Source organism: Ictalurus furcatus, chromosome 28 (assembly GCF_023375685.1).
Source record: "Ictalurus furcatus strain D&B chromosome 28, Billie_1.0, whole genome shotgun sequence".
In the NCBI taxonomy this organism is placed as follows: domain Eukaryota; kingdom Metazoa; phylum Chordata; class Actinopteri; order Siluriformes; family Ictaluridae; genus Ictalurus; species Ictalurus furcatus.
The window spans coordinates 17459632-17472840 of NC_071282.1; the positions used below are offsets into that span (position 1 = coordinate 17459632).

Below are 13209 nucleotides of genomic sequence, written 5' to 3' on the forward strand. Positions count from 1 at the left end.
TGTTGAATTTGGGGGGAAACCCACTCGAAGCATTCGTCCCGTCGGACTATTTCGATCGCTTTTGTTTGATTTGTTCGTTGCAGACAGCTGAAGGTCTGTAAGCTTTGACAATAAGCCTGATTTGCAATGGGGGTTGAATAACTGTAGTTGGGGTTGGTTTTGTCTAGACCTGCTAAGTCCTGGGCTCGAGTCCAAGAGTAATAAAAGGAGTAGTAACAGTTACTTCATTAATTTTGCTAACACGATTTTAGAGAAACGTTACATGCGCTAAGAAACCCTTTTAACTGATACCCTAAAGTCATTTCCTGGATTTTCCTGGATCTTTGACACATTGAGTGAGCTGTAAACATGCGGATACACAACATAGGAGCGTCTCCTCTCCGCACTGTGATTGGCTGAGGCCTGATCCCACCCCCGCCCTACTGTCTTCCCCTCCTCTGGCTTTAAAAAGGCTCAGAGGAGCTGAGAGGGGCTAGATGAATGCACCTCTTGCCCACCCTGCCCCACACACACACATACACACACACACACACACACACACACATACACACATGTTCCATACGATGGTGGACTTCTCCGAGAAGTACTTGGAAAGGTAGGCATCTCCTCCGAGCTTTCTGTGATGGACAGATTGAGGATGAACAAGAAAGGGAGGGAGAGGAAGAAAGAGAAAAGAGCTTAGAATAGAGATTAAACTAAGGAGACGGTGTGAAGTGAGAAGTTGAGCTCGTCTCTGCTGGGATTTGGGAGAGATCCACGTGAGTCACCTGCTCGTTTATGCTTTGTGTGTGTGTGTGTGTGTGTGTGTGTGTGTGTGTGTGTGTTGTTGGGAGTTGATGTTGGAGATGTTGGAGATGTTCTCCGTGTTCTTGCGTCCCGTTGGCGTTTATCTGTAACTGTGTTGTGTGTAGTGGAGTAAAGCAATGCGCAGTACGGTCCTGTGTTACTGACACAAGAGTGACATTTGAAGGCTCCAGCAGGCGTGTAAACGCTCTCGACGCTCCACCGGAGAAGCACGAGGGGCCTCTGCGAACGCCTGATGTCGTGCGTGTGTTTATTGTATACTTTTGCACGGTTTATTGAAGCCTCAATCTATTTGTTTTCTCCGCTGCGTAACCCTGGGTGTACAATAGCAATAAAAATGGTCACTCATTCAGGTTGAACTACAAGCCTGGATTCTATAACCTCCCCCTCCATCCCCCCCCCCACCCCCCCTCCCCCCTCTCCATTTCATTCCCATTGGTGTGGTTTTTTTTAAGCTCCATCATTGCTGCAGAGTCTCTCCGGGCTGCTGTCACATTCTAAAATGTCTTTCCCACTGCAGGCGTCCTGGTTTTCTTGCACCAGAATAGCTCAGAGCAATGCTGCGAGAGATAATAAGGGCCTGCCAGAGTGGGAACTGGAGCCGGGAGACGGTTTGGATTTGGATTTGGACGGAGACGTCCCTCCTCGGAAGCCAGGCGAGGGGAAACGTTAGACGTGGGAGCGATACCGATAAGCCGCGGTTGCAGTGAATAAGCGCGTTTAATGTTTACGTGTGTTTCTGGCTGATAGTGAGCGAGCACTTTTTTTTGTCTAGGAGTTCCAGTGATGTGCGAGCAGGTTTAGCATGTGCAACTGGAATTTGATCCATATTGTTTATTATTATTATTATTATTATTATTGAGATTCTTCACTTTAATGGGATGAGCACATGGCAGTCTTTATGACTGCAGCAGCAGAGTCAAATCTACAGAATCCAGGTGAGATTAGCTTGCTGATGCCAGGCTGAGATTTGGGGATCATAGTTAAGGTCTTAAAGGTCATCGATGTTCTGTCTGACATTTCCTCAGCCGTGTGTTATGAAGCCGCAAACCGAAATAACTCTCGGCTATTTTGCAGCGGGTCGCATCGACACCGCATGCCTGAGAGGTGGACATATTCACACAGGGGTGTGGAATGTAGACCATCTGCAGGACTATGCTCAGGGAATGTGCAAAAAAATATTAAAATCCTGCTGTCACTTGCACACACACACACACACACACACACACACACACACACACACACACACACACACACATCGAAAAAAACTGAATATATTGGAAAAATGTTTCGTTTCTCGGAATTCCAAAAGTGATGTAGTCTAGAGCAAGGGTTCTCAAACTCCAAATAAATAAATAAATAAATAAATACAGAATTATTTACAATATTTAAAATATAAAGTTACAGATTTATTTCATGAAGGAATGAAATAAACAGGAACGTTATTTAACCCGTACAATGATATTACGGCTACTTACTGGGAGTCTGGCTGTTTTACTTTTTTTAATAATTTTTAACCCATTTTTATTCTATTCGTCAGAATTATTCATCAGAATAAAAACATTAATAACTTTAAAAAAGTAGAAAATGTTTCATGGAACCAGTTTTGAGAAAGATGGGCCTGGGTGGTAGAGAATGCCCATAATGCACTAGTACAGAGAGGCACAATTTCAGTGACAGGGTCGGTGCTGATTATAGAGTAATAAATGACAACGCTTTCATTTGCATATTTGAATAATTAACGAGAGTGATAGTTCAGTTGAGACAAGAATATTTTAACCAGCCATCAAGAAGGATTTGATTAGTAATAAACTGCAAGAAAGAAAGAAAGAAAGAAAGAAGATGCAGAAGAAGAACAACATTGTTTATATTCATGTGAAAATCAATAAACAAATAAAATGAGCGAGAGAGAGAAAAAGGTGAGGAAATAAAAGGAAAAAGGTTTTTATATATATATATATATATATATATAAGAAAAACAGAGAACAAATAAAATAAAATGAAAGAAACTGAAAAATATGAACAAAAAAAAATGCTAGAAAAAAGAGAAAAGATATGCATGTGTAAATAAAAAAAAAATCCTAAATGAGCTGGAGAGAAAAAAAAAGTGGGAAAATGCAATATACAGATATAAAAAGTGAAAAACAGCAAATAATTGAAATAAAAAATGTAAAAGGAAAGAAAGGAGATTTTATAAAAAATTATACATATCAACTAATAAAAAAAGTTTTAGGAAAAAACAAAAAGAAAGAAAGAAAGAAAGGAAAATAAAGAAATAAAAATAGAAAAATGCAGAAGGACATTTTAGTTAAAAGTACACACTACTAAATGAGAGGGGAAAAAAGAAAAGATATGCATATGTGCAGATAAAAGATTTTACAAAATGAGAGGGATAGGAAAACAGAAGAAAAGCAAAAAAGAAATAAAAGTAAAACTGATAGACAGTAATATTTTTTCATTAAAAATCAAACTAAAAAGGAGGGAAAAGAGAAAATATATTATGCTGCATGCAGAGATTAAAAAAAAAAAAAAAAAAAAAAAAAATCCAAAGCAAGAGGAAGAGAAAAAGGGAAGGAAATAAAAGCTAGACAAAAAAAGAAAAAATGACATTTTAAATTGAATATTAAAAAGTATATAAGGAGAGAAAAGAGGATTTTTTTTTTATATAATATTATACTCACAGCAGTCAAGTGTATGTGTTTTCTTTATACTATAATAAAGTAAATATTTGGACGTCTGCACATTTGATACGACTGTGACGTCATTAGAAGGCTGTATATCACGTGTAGCGAGCACTACCGAACACTAGGTGGGAGTGTTGAGTTGAATATGTGTCTTACTTCCCCTGATGTGTTTTCTTTACATCCTACCGCTTCACTGAGGCCTATTTCCTTCGACTTCTCCAAAGCAGGAAAGCATCCCAACTGCTCTCAGATCAGTTTTCGTAGCATGTATGTCTCTGACATTTCTCCTCTGATGCAACTCTTTTGCCCCCCCTCCCCCCCCCCCATCTTCAGCCTCTTCTCAACTCTCGCTTGCTGTATTGAAACCAGATCAAGCCCATAAATTGTTCCATTAAACTCGCAACTCTTTTCCAAAGACCGTAAACTATTTAACAGAGGCTCTCAACTCCCACAATGCCTCAAACCTCGCTTTCTCCAGATTTCCCACTGGAAGTGAAAAAACAAGGCCGTCAAACACGTCCCGATCGTCTGTTTCTGCTTTACACTGTCTAAAAAAAGGCTCCTTTTGTTTTTTATTTGGTAGACCTCTTCAGGTTTCCAATTTAAACCCCCCCCCCCCCCCCACTCCAAGCTGCTTTCTCTCTTCCCTTTTTACAGTCTTAATACTAGTCAAAACAATCCGGAACAGCTTCTCCGTGTGTGCGCTCAGAGAGGAACGCAGCTCCTTAACTACTTGACCATTTTTCACGGCTCTTATCTTATCAGAACGGATTTGAGCGAGTAGCAGGGATCGGGTGCGTCATCGCCAGCGTCGTCCGAAATAAAACATGTTTATGTATAAATGGCATTAAAGTCTTTGTCCAGATCATGAGATAATGGTGTAGATAGGTGTAGTTTCCGATGACATCTCGTACGCACCTTCTAGATTCGACTGAGGAAGTGTACTGGAAAAGCAAAGCGCTGTCTGATAAACGTCCCGAATGATTCCATGTCCTGTTTATTCTTAAATGCAAAGATTCGGGTGTTTGATGAGCCAGTTTGAGTGGTGGAACAACGTCTGAGAGAAATGACATTTCTGTTTTTGGAACGGTTTTCTTTGGGAGATACAGAGAGCTGTTAATGAGTGGAAAATTGGAAGAGAATCGACTTGGAACGCAACATTAGCAATTCATTTTCATTGAGCCACGTTGGCATCAGAGTCGATTTAGTTGGCATGGTGGTGCAGTGGGTAGCGTTGTTGCCTCACAGCGCCTTGATTCCCAGGTTAATCCCGAGCTCAGGTTCAAAAATGCCCATGTTGGTTTCCTCTCAAGACCATGCTGGAAGGTGGATTGGTGAATCAATCCAGGATGTGTTCCTGCATCACGTTCAGTGTTCCAGGGATAGGCTGTCACGTCCACTGAGACCCAGTGATCATGGTTTCCAAGGTGTTTCCAATGGTGTTGCCAAGGATGGGGTACTAGGAATGAAATCCAAGCATACATCAATGTTTAAGAGACCAAAAACCAACAGAGAGAGACAATTCTGAGATTTGGACCCTACTAGCCCAGAACCTCAACTGTTAAGCAACCACTACCCCAGCTTTAGGACTGTATCTCACCAAAGTGCCCATGATGGTGGGTTTGATCATTTATTCATGAGCGATTCTTTCGGGCGCTACCTGTTTCCGGCTGAAAGAGCGAAGTGCCTCTCAGCAGTCCTTACACACACATCATCACAGATGACCTTCCTCCTTCTTCCTGTTGACAAAGATAAGAGCAGTAGCTTCAGTCCTGAATGGCCTTGGCTTTGAAACACAAAAGCAGCTTGGTGGAAAAGCAAAATAGCGAAGTCGCATCATTATCATGTGCACTATTCATGCGGTAATGGAATGTTTGAACATAGAGAATAAATATGTGGTGGGTTAAAGAGGAAGTCTGCGAAGCCACATCTTTTGGAAGTGGTTTAAGTTGTGTCTTTACTCCTGCTGAAAAAATGCCCGGTGTTGTATTTTAAGGTGATTGTTCATCATTTAGTCAGTTGGGTAGGAGGCGGGGGGGGGGGGGGTGGAAGGGGGGGGGGGGTGGAAGGGGGGGGGCATTGTTTCCAGATTTGAGCGCAACATTGAATGATGTCATAAATTGTTACAGACTTCCTGTTTCCTGTGAGGGCTCACCTCCTGGTTCTTTTACTGAAGCATAGCTGGATTCAAAGAGACAGCTAATGGTTAACCAGTGGTGGCCCCAAAAACATGTCCTTAATGATTTCCTTTAAAAAACAAAACAAAAAACAAAAAAAAAACACAGATGTTATGAGAATGAACGTGCGCTGATAAAAAAAAAAAAAGAAAGAAAGAAAAAGAAAAGTGCCTCATTCCTCCTGTTAGGCCTCACCGAATTCCACATGATAATAAGTACAGAAACCGTTATAGAAAAGAGGCATGACGAGGGCAGGACAGATGGACCGATTTAGGAACTGTGTCTAGGGAGGTCCAAAAACAGAATGGTCTCCCAACGTGGTGCTGATGAGAGCGGAGGCCTCGCTAATCCACTGTGGAAATCAGACGGCAGGAAATAGGTGTTACGGAAGGTCGGGCATTCCACGAGGACACGAGCGAGGTCGGAGTGTGTGAGGACGCGCGCTCGGGGATGGGAGGAGGGCGTGTCACGAGGCCGAAAGTTTGGCTAGATGGAGAGGGGTACAGCTGTACGCTGTTAGCTCCCTCAAGGGCTCTGACCCTGAGGTCACGAGCCCAGGGGCATTACGGAGAATCCTAGAGAGAGGTGTGGAGGTAGAGAGCCTCATCCCTCTGTCAGCACGTCACTCAGTCAGTCAGGAAGGAAGAAGAGGAGAGAGAGGACGAAGGACAGGAGTGAGACAGAGAGAGAGAGAGAGAGAGAGACAGACAGTGTCTCTCTTCCAACTCTCAACACCTTGCTGGAATCTTATCGCTGCTCTGAGCTCGACTGCGGAGAAAATGTACGCTCGATACGGATTTTCGTTTTTCACCACTTAGGGTTTTTAGGGTCAAGTCATGTGGAGTTGGTCTTGGAGATCTTTTGATGTTTTCCATAATGTCTGGATCTACGATTCATCTCTGACCTACTGCTTGTGTGTGTGTCCATACAGGGCCAAAGACATGAAGAACCGCTTGGCGTTCCTGAGGAGAAGGAATGAATCTCCTGGAAGCACTCCGGCCGGCAAGCTGGACAAAACTATGAAGTCAGTCAAGTATGTGTTACGTGTCCGTGTGTGCATGCTTGTCTGTGGGTGTGTGTGGGTGTGTGTGTGTGTGTGTGTGTGTGTGTGTTGACGCAAATGGGTGTGCACATGGCCTGAGAGAAGAAGTGGTGTGAAGTGGAAAAAAGGAAGTTTTCTGTTTGTGTCATCACGTTGTCATGCGGTGTGGCTGTCATGTTTAGTGTGTATATCTTTCCATGAACTAATGACCTTATTTAGTCCGTGGTAACTTTTATGCTTGTAGCCTTCGTTGTTTCAAAACCAGAAACGACAAACCTTACCATGTGGGTGCCAAAACATTTACTTTGTGCTAATAGAACATAAGGAATTGTTGTTATATCTTGGTTTGGAGCTGCACTGGTGAGAATAATCAGATAAATATATATATATATTTAGTGCATACGAAGTAACACCCAGCTGGTTGAACATACACACGGGTGTGATTTCTTTAGCATGACTAACGCCTGCTTAATCGCACGTGGACGCGGCATACACGATGCCACCCTATCGTGCAGAAAGACCGACTTGCTCCTAAAGTCAATAAGGCAGCAGATGTTGTAGAGCTGTTAATTGTAGTCACACAATGAAAAGCAGCTTTGGAAAGCGAGAGGCTGGAGGCGGAGCTATAGTAGCGTCCTACTGGCTGGCTCTAGCTCCACCTCTACCCCTCCCTTCTGAGGTTAGTCATAAAGGAAGCTCTCCACCAGAGGCATTCAGAGAGACTTGTATACACAAAAAAACACACACACACACACACCGGGCTGGAGAGAAGCACAGGGCTTCGGATGGGTCACACAATGAGAAACCTGACAGAAATGGGCTTGCTCAAGAACCGTTCTGCTTTCATCTGCAGGCCCACGCCGGAGGAGGCGCTCAAGTGGGGAGAATCCCTCGACAAGCTGCTCGTCCACAAATGTAAGTCAGGATTTATTCTTTAAAAAAGTCAAATAAAAAATGTATGGAATTCCGGGTTTGTATTAAGTTTACGGATCGAGTGCTTTCGTCTGGCCCGGAACCGGGAATGACATGTGTGCAGAGAACTCCATATGAATTGAGCCATGCATCAGGAGGGAGGAAATAGCAGCACGGCGGGATTAGTGTGCTCTAAAGGGATTAGTGTGCATGTTCTATTTATATCTGCTCTCCATAATCCATTATCCATAATCCATAATCCAGGCTTTGATGTTTTTAATATCATTTGTATTGATGGTAAGGAAACTCGCATGCATGCGTTCAGTATAACCAGCCAGTATGTCATGTACACGAGACTGACTTATCTGCAGTGTGCACTCTTTCAACACGTTTCCTTATCGCAAAACAAAACAAAACAAAACAAAAAAACCCAAACATCTCCGCAGCCAGCTTATCTGCAGCGGAAAGCGGTCTCGGTTGGCGGGGTGGCTCCTCGCTTCCTCGCATTCTTACTGACGGAACTCCTGAGCAAATTCCAAAAGCCTGTCAGAAATGTCGACGCGAGCCGCGAGGAAAGGAATATTTTTGTAATCGGCTTTCCGAAATGAGGACGCGCAGGGTTAGGGTTTCTGTAGACCGTTATAACGTCCTCAAAAAAAATCCCGAAAACTCGAAAATGCGTCGGAAATGTAAATAAGATCAGAGGATATATGAATCGTTTCAGTGTTTTAAAATGGCTTTCGAAATACTGTAGTGGTTCTTCATCCCAACCGCATGCAACAGAAGGGCAAGAGAGGAAGCTGCTAATCCGTATGGAATGACCCTTATCTCGCAGCTGAATGTGGTGTTCCTGTGGTTCTTCCTGTCTACTCATCCAATAACACCCTCGCTCTTTCTCCATCAGATGGGCTGGCGGCGTTCAGAGCGTTCCTGCGCACCGAGTTCAGCGAGGAGAATCTGGAATTCTGGCTGGCTTGCGAGGACTACAAGAAGATCAAGTCGCAGTCCAAGATGGCCTCAAAGGCTAAGAAGATCTTCGCCGAGTACATCGCCATTCAGTCTTGTAAAGAGGTAAGGAAGAGTTCTCGAACGCCAGGCGCACGTTAAAGCCGAGGCCGGGCAGCGGCCATGTCCGGTCAAAACACGTCGCGATAGTTTTGACTGGAAACAAATCAGCGTCGAGGCCTTTCGAAAGGTTTCTAAGTAAACACACATGGGCAGTGGAGTGTAAATCCTGCATACCCCCCCGCCCCGGTTCTCCTCCAGAAGAGGCATGAGGCAGACGATGAATGAGCTAGTCTGTGTGTATGGTTCCCACATGGAGGCCTGGAGGATGTGAGGTCACCCCTGGCTAATAAATTCACATGTACCCGTGCTACACTACGCCTCTGGTTTTAGCGCATGAGTTTGGGGCAAGCAAAAAAATAAATAAATCCAAACGAGACCACTTATAATTGACATTAAACAGAGAATCCTGACCCGAGCTGGATTTGCGAGTAACTGTAATTCCTCTTCTTTTGCCCTCTAGGTGAACCTTGACTCATACACACGAGAGCACACCAAGGAGAACCTCCAGAACGTCACACGTTCCTGTTTCGACCTGGCCCAGCGGCGGATATACGGCCTGATGGAGAAGGACTCGTATCCGCGGTTCCTGCGCTCGGAACTCTACCTGGACTTAGTGAACCAAAAGAAAGCGAGCGCCACGTCTACGGCGTCCTCGTCATAAGAGGAACCGCGGCGCAGAGAGACGCTTGACAAAACAAAAACAACAACAAACAAACAAAAAAAAAATCAAACTAGCATCGTGGACACTTTTGTTCTCATCCGCCATCCTGTCCTACGACGAGGAGAGACGAACGAGAGGCGACGATCAGGACGGAGAGACGCCGGAACGGAAGGACCGGTCGTCCGAGCCGGAGGCTGAGCGAAGAGACGTTTGGGAGTGTCTGTATAACGAGCGACATCGTCATTATCTTTTTAATTTATGGTTTGGGAGAGAGTGGGGGACGGGGATCTACTCTTCCACGCGAAGACAGTCGGGCACTGTTTTGTTTGTCGTTTCCGCGCTCTGTGCTCTCGGTACGATGCAGACGCCACTTTTTCGTCGCTCCCATTCTCAAGCCGTCATGGCCGGATCGATACAAAGTGCACATCCTTCCTGTCTTTCCTTCCATCTGTGGTCATGCACTTGTAACGAGGCATCTCCATCGGCGTCCCCCCAAGACACTCCCCCCATCCCCCGCCGTCCTGAAAGACGTTTTCGAGGAACGGACCAAAACACGGGCTCTCATGCTTCCGCACGTGGAACACGACCGTCCGTCCGCAGGTCTGCCAAGGTCAAAAGCGTGACAGTTTCTGTAATATTCATTGTAGCTCCATGTGGGGACTGGACGAGAGGATTCTCAGGACTGCACGGCACTCAACTATGAAGCTTTCAGGCTCGTTGGACCTTAATTTCACATTTTTTTTTTGTATATATTATTATTTTTTATTAGGTTTAAGCCTGCACTCCATAGATTCTTTTATGTTGTTGTTGTTAATAAGAAAGATAATGCTTTTACCTGTACAGAAAGTAAGTTTGCATATTTATTTAGATCCTTGCTGGATGTCTCGTTCAGTTCATTGCACTCGGTTAAACAATACAAAAGAAAGCACCCGTCCTACCTACCTTCCCCCCTGCACCCCCTCCCTCCCTCCCTCCCTCTCCCTTTACCCATGATCCTCGACCGGTCCTTATGTAAGTGCAATACGTTTTTATTGTTTTTGTTACTCCGCTTATCTTTTGGATAAGTTTCACTTTGACGATGGATTTTTATTTGTTAAAATTCGACCCCGCTCGAAGACTGAGTCGCAGTTTCAAGAGAGTATTTAGTTGATATTAAGCGCGTTGTTAACTGTGTACATCCTGGCAGCAGGCAGCCGGGGGTTTATGGGTGTAAATATAATTCGTAAGAAAAGAATAAAACGAAGAAAAAAGACAAAAACACAAGGTCTCGTGGGGGAAATCCCACGCAACACCGCTGTATGTATGTATGTAAATACTCAGAGCCTCAAAGCTATAAAATGACGTAACGTTATCAGAAAAAAATCAATAAATAAAAAAGGGGGGAAAGTCGTTGGGTGAAATCCACCTTTTCCTTGGTCATACACTGCTTGTAAGGGGGTTACGAAATGTATTTTATCATTTTCACTGTTTACAATTCAGACGCATCTCCTAAAATAGCAAGCGAAAAAAAAGAAAATAGAGAGAATACTTTTGGTGTCATTGTAAAAAAAAAAAAAGGAAAAAAAAAGAAAAGAGAAGATATAATAAAACAGATGAATGATAAAACTGATACCTGATCTTGTCTTGGTCTCTGATTATTGCTTTATTTTTCATAATGGACATAACGTGTGTGTGTGTGTGTGTGTGTGTGTGTGTGTGTGTGTGTGTGAATACACTCATCACAGTCGCCTCTTTCTGTCACAGCTCGGGTAAACAGGTACAGCACAACTCACTCTAAATAGGTGACCTGAAACACAGTCACACTCTACAGTAACACACTGCAGAAACATCAGGGAGAGAGAGAGGGAGGGAGTTGGGGAACGGGGGAGAGGGAGAGGGAGAGAGAGGGGGAGAGAGAGGGGGAAGGGGGGAGAGAGAGGGAGGGAGGAAGGGGGTGGCAGAGGGGGGAAGGGGGAGAGAGAGAGAGATGGGGGAAAGAGGAAAAAGACACTGATGGAGTTTGCAAACAGAAGACCAAAAAAAAAAATCAGAGAAATGAGGAGAACAAAATGAGGATCGATGAAAGGATCGAAAGAAGAGGAAACAGGCGAGATAAACAAACGAAAAGGAAAGAAAGAAACTGACTAAAGAATAAAGAAAAAATCTGAGAAATGAGGAGAATAAAGTGACGAGGGAAGAAATGGAAAAAAAAAAAGAGAGAAGATAAACGAAAGAAGAGAGACTAAAGAGTAGACATCAGGAGAGAGGAGAGATGTAAAAGACCAAAAATGACAGAAGAGTGAAGAACGGAAAGGTGGAGGAGTGGAGTGGAAACAGGGAAAGAAAGAGACTAATAAAGCTAAGAAAAAAGAAAGAAAATGAGAGGAAAAAAAAAACAAAAATGGAAGGTTAACAAGAAAGATTAGAGGTGGAGGAGTGGAGAACAGGAGAGGAAAGAGGAGAACAAAAAGACAAAAAAAGAAAGAAAGAAAGGCGAGAGTTAAGGTGACATGAGAGATGAGAGAGAAGAAAAACAGAAAAATAAAGAATGCGAGAGTGGAGAAGAGGAAAGAAGAGAATACAAAGATGTAAAAGTGAAAAAGAACAATAAAGGCGATAAACAAGGACAAGAGAAAGGGACTTAACGAGAGAAAGAATGAATGAAAGAAAGGCGAGAAATAAAGGAAAAAATGAGGAGAGGAGAGTTGAGGTGAAAGAGGAGGAGACTAAAAGGTGAGAGAAAAGAGGAAAATAGAAAGGAAAGAGGTGAGTAGGGACGAGAGAAGGGAAGAGAAGAGAGAAAAAAACAAAAGGTGAGAGAGGAGAAGAGCAGAAAGGCGAGATAAGCGCTCATTTTAAAAATGAATTAGAGAAGAGAATGAAAAGAAAGAACATAACAGAGATGAGAAATGAAAAGTGAGAGTTAAAGATAAAGATCAAAGGTTCAGGAGAAGAGAAGAGGAATAAAAGATGAGTGCAGTGGAGAAGCAGAGAGAAATGAGAGAAAAAAAGAAGTAGAGTAGAATAAAAAGAGGAAAAGAAAACTGTCCGGGTTTCCCTTCAGTCCACTGGGTTAAGGTCTGGTGACTGACTTGGCCAGTCTAAAACCCGGTTCGTTCTGCTGCTTCCATCATGAGTTCCATCATCAATAAAGATGCGTGAGAATGTTCCAGAAGCAGCCGTGCAAGCCCGAGCCACGACGCTACCTCCACTATGTTTCACAGATCAGCTCGTGAGCAGATCTTTTCTTTCTCCACACTTTGGTCTTTCCATCGCTTTGGTGAAGGTTCATCTTGGTTCCAGAACTTTTACGGCTCATCTCTGTACGTCTTTGTGAATTCCGATCGGGCTTTCTGATTCTTACTGCTGATGAGCGGGTTGGATCTTGTGGTACGGCCTCTATATTTCTGCTCTCAGAGTCTTCTTCGGAGGGTGGCTTGTGATACCTTCACCCCTGCCCTGTGGACGTTGTTGGTGATGTCACTGATGATTGTTTTTGGGTTTTTCCTCACAGCTCCCACAATGCTTCTGTCATCAGCCGTCGTTGTTTTCTTTGGCCGACCCAGTACACCAGTGGTTTCTTTCTTTTTCAGGACAAATTGCTGTATTGGCTAGGCCTGAGGTTCGTGCGATTCCTCTGATTGATTTGTCTCGGCTTGCTTTTCTCCCATAGACAGCTCTCTGATCTTCATGTCGGTTTATCCTTTTTAAACAGGAATTGCAGTCTTCACGGGCAAAAACCGGGACTCAAACCGAGATCAGACGTTCAGAGCTATTCATTCTCCAAACAATCGATTTAAAAAGTCCCACCTGGGCGGCAGCAAACACCGATCGGTCACGTGTTCCGATATTTTTGATCACTTGAGAAAACAGCAGAAGAGT

General features: G+C 43.7%; 1 protein-coding gene across 1 annotated transcript in view; it reads left to right on the forward strand.

Annotated features, from left to right (window-relative positions):
• The window catches only part of rgs3a (regulator of G protein signaling 3a), a 128296-nt gene extending 117339 nt beyond the window's left edge, over positions 1-10957 (forward strand). Inside the window, exons 13-16 of the mRNA XM_053618387.1 lie at positions 6597-6698; positions 7561-7622; positions 8524-8690; positions 9148-10957. Of these exons, the coding sequence (XP_053474362.1) occupies positions 6597-6698; positions 7561-7622; positions 8524-8690; positions 9148-9348 (532 nt within the window). The 3' untranslated portion in view covers positions 9349-10957. The remainder of the gene's footprint in view (positions 1-6596; positions 6699-7560; positions 7623-8523; positions 8691-9147) is intronic.
• Positions 10958-13209: the final 2252 nt, after the last annotated feature.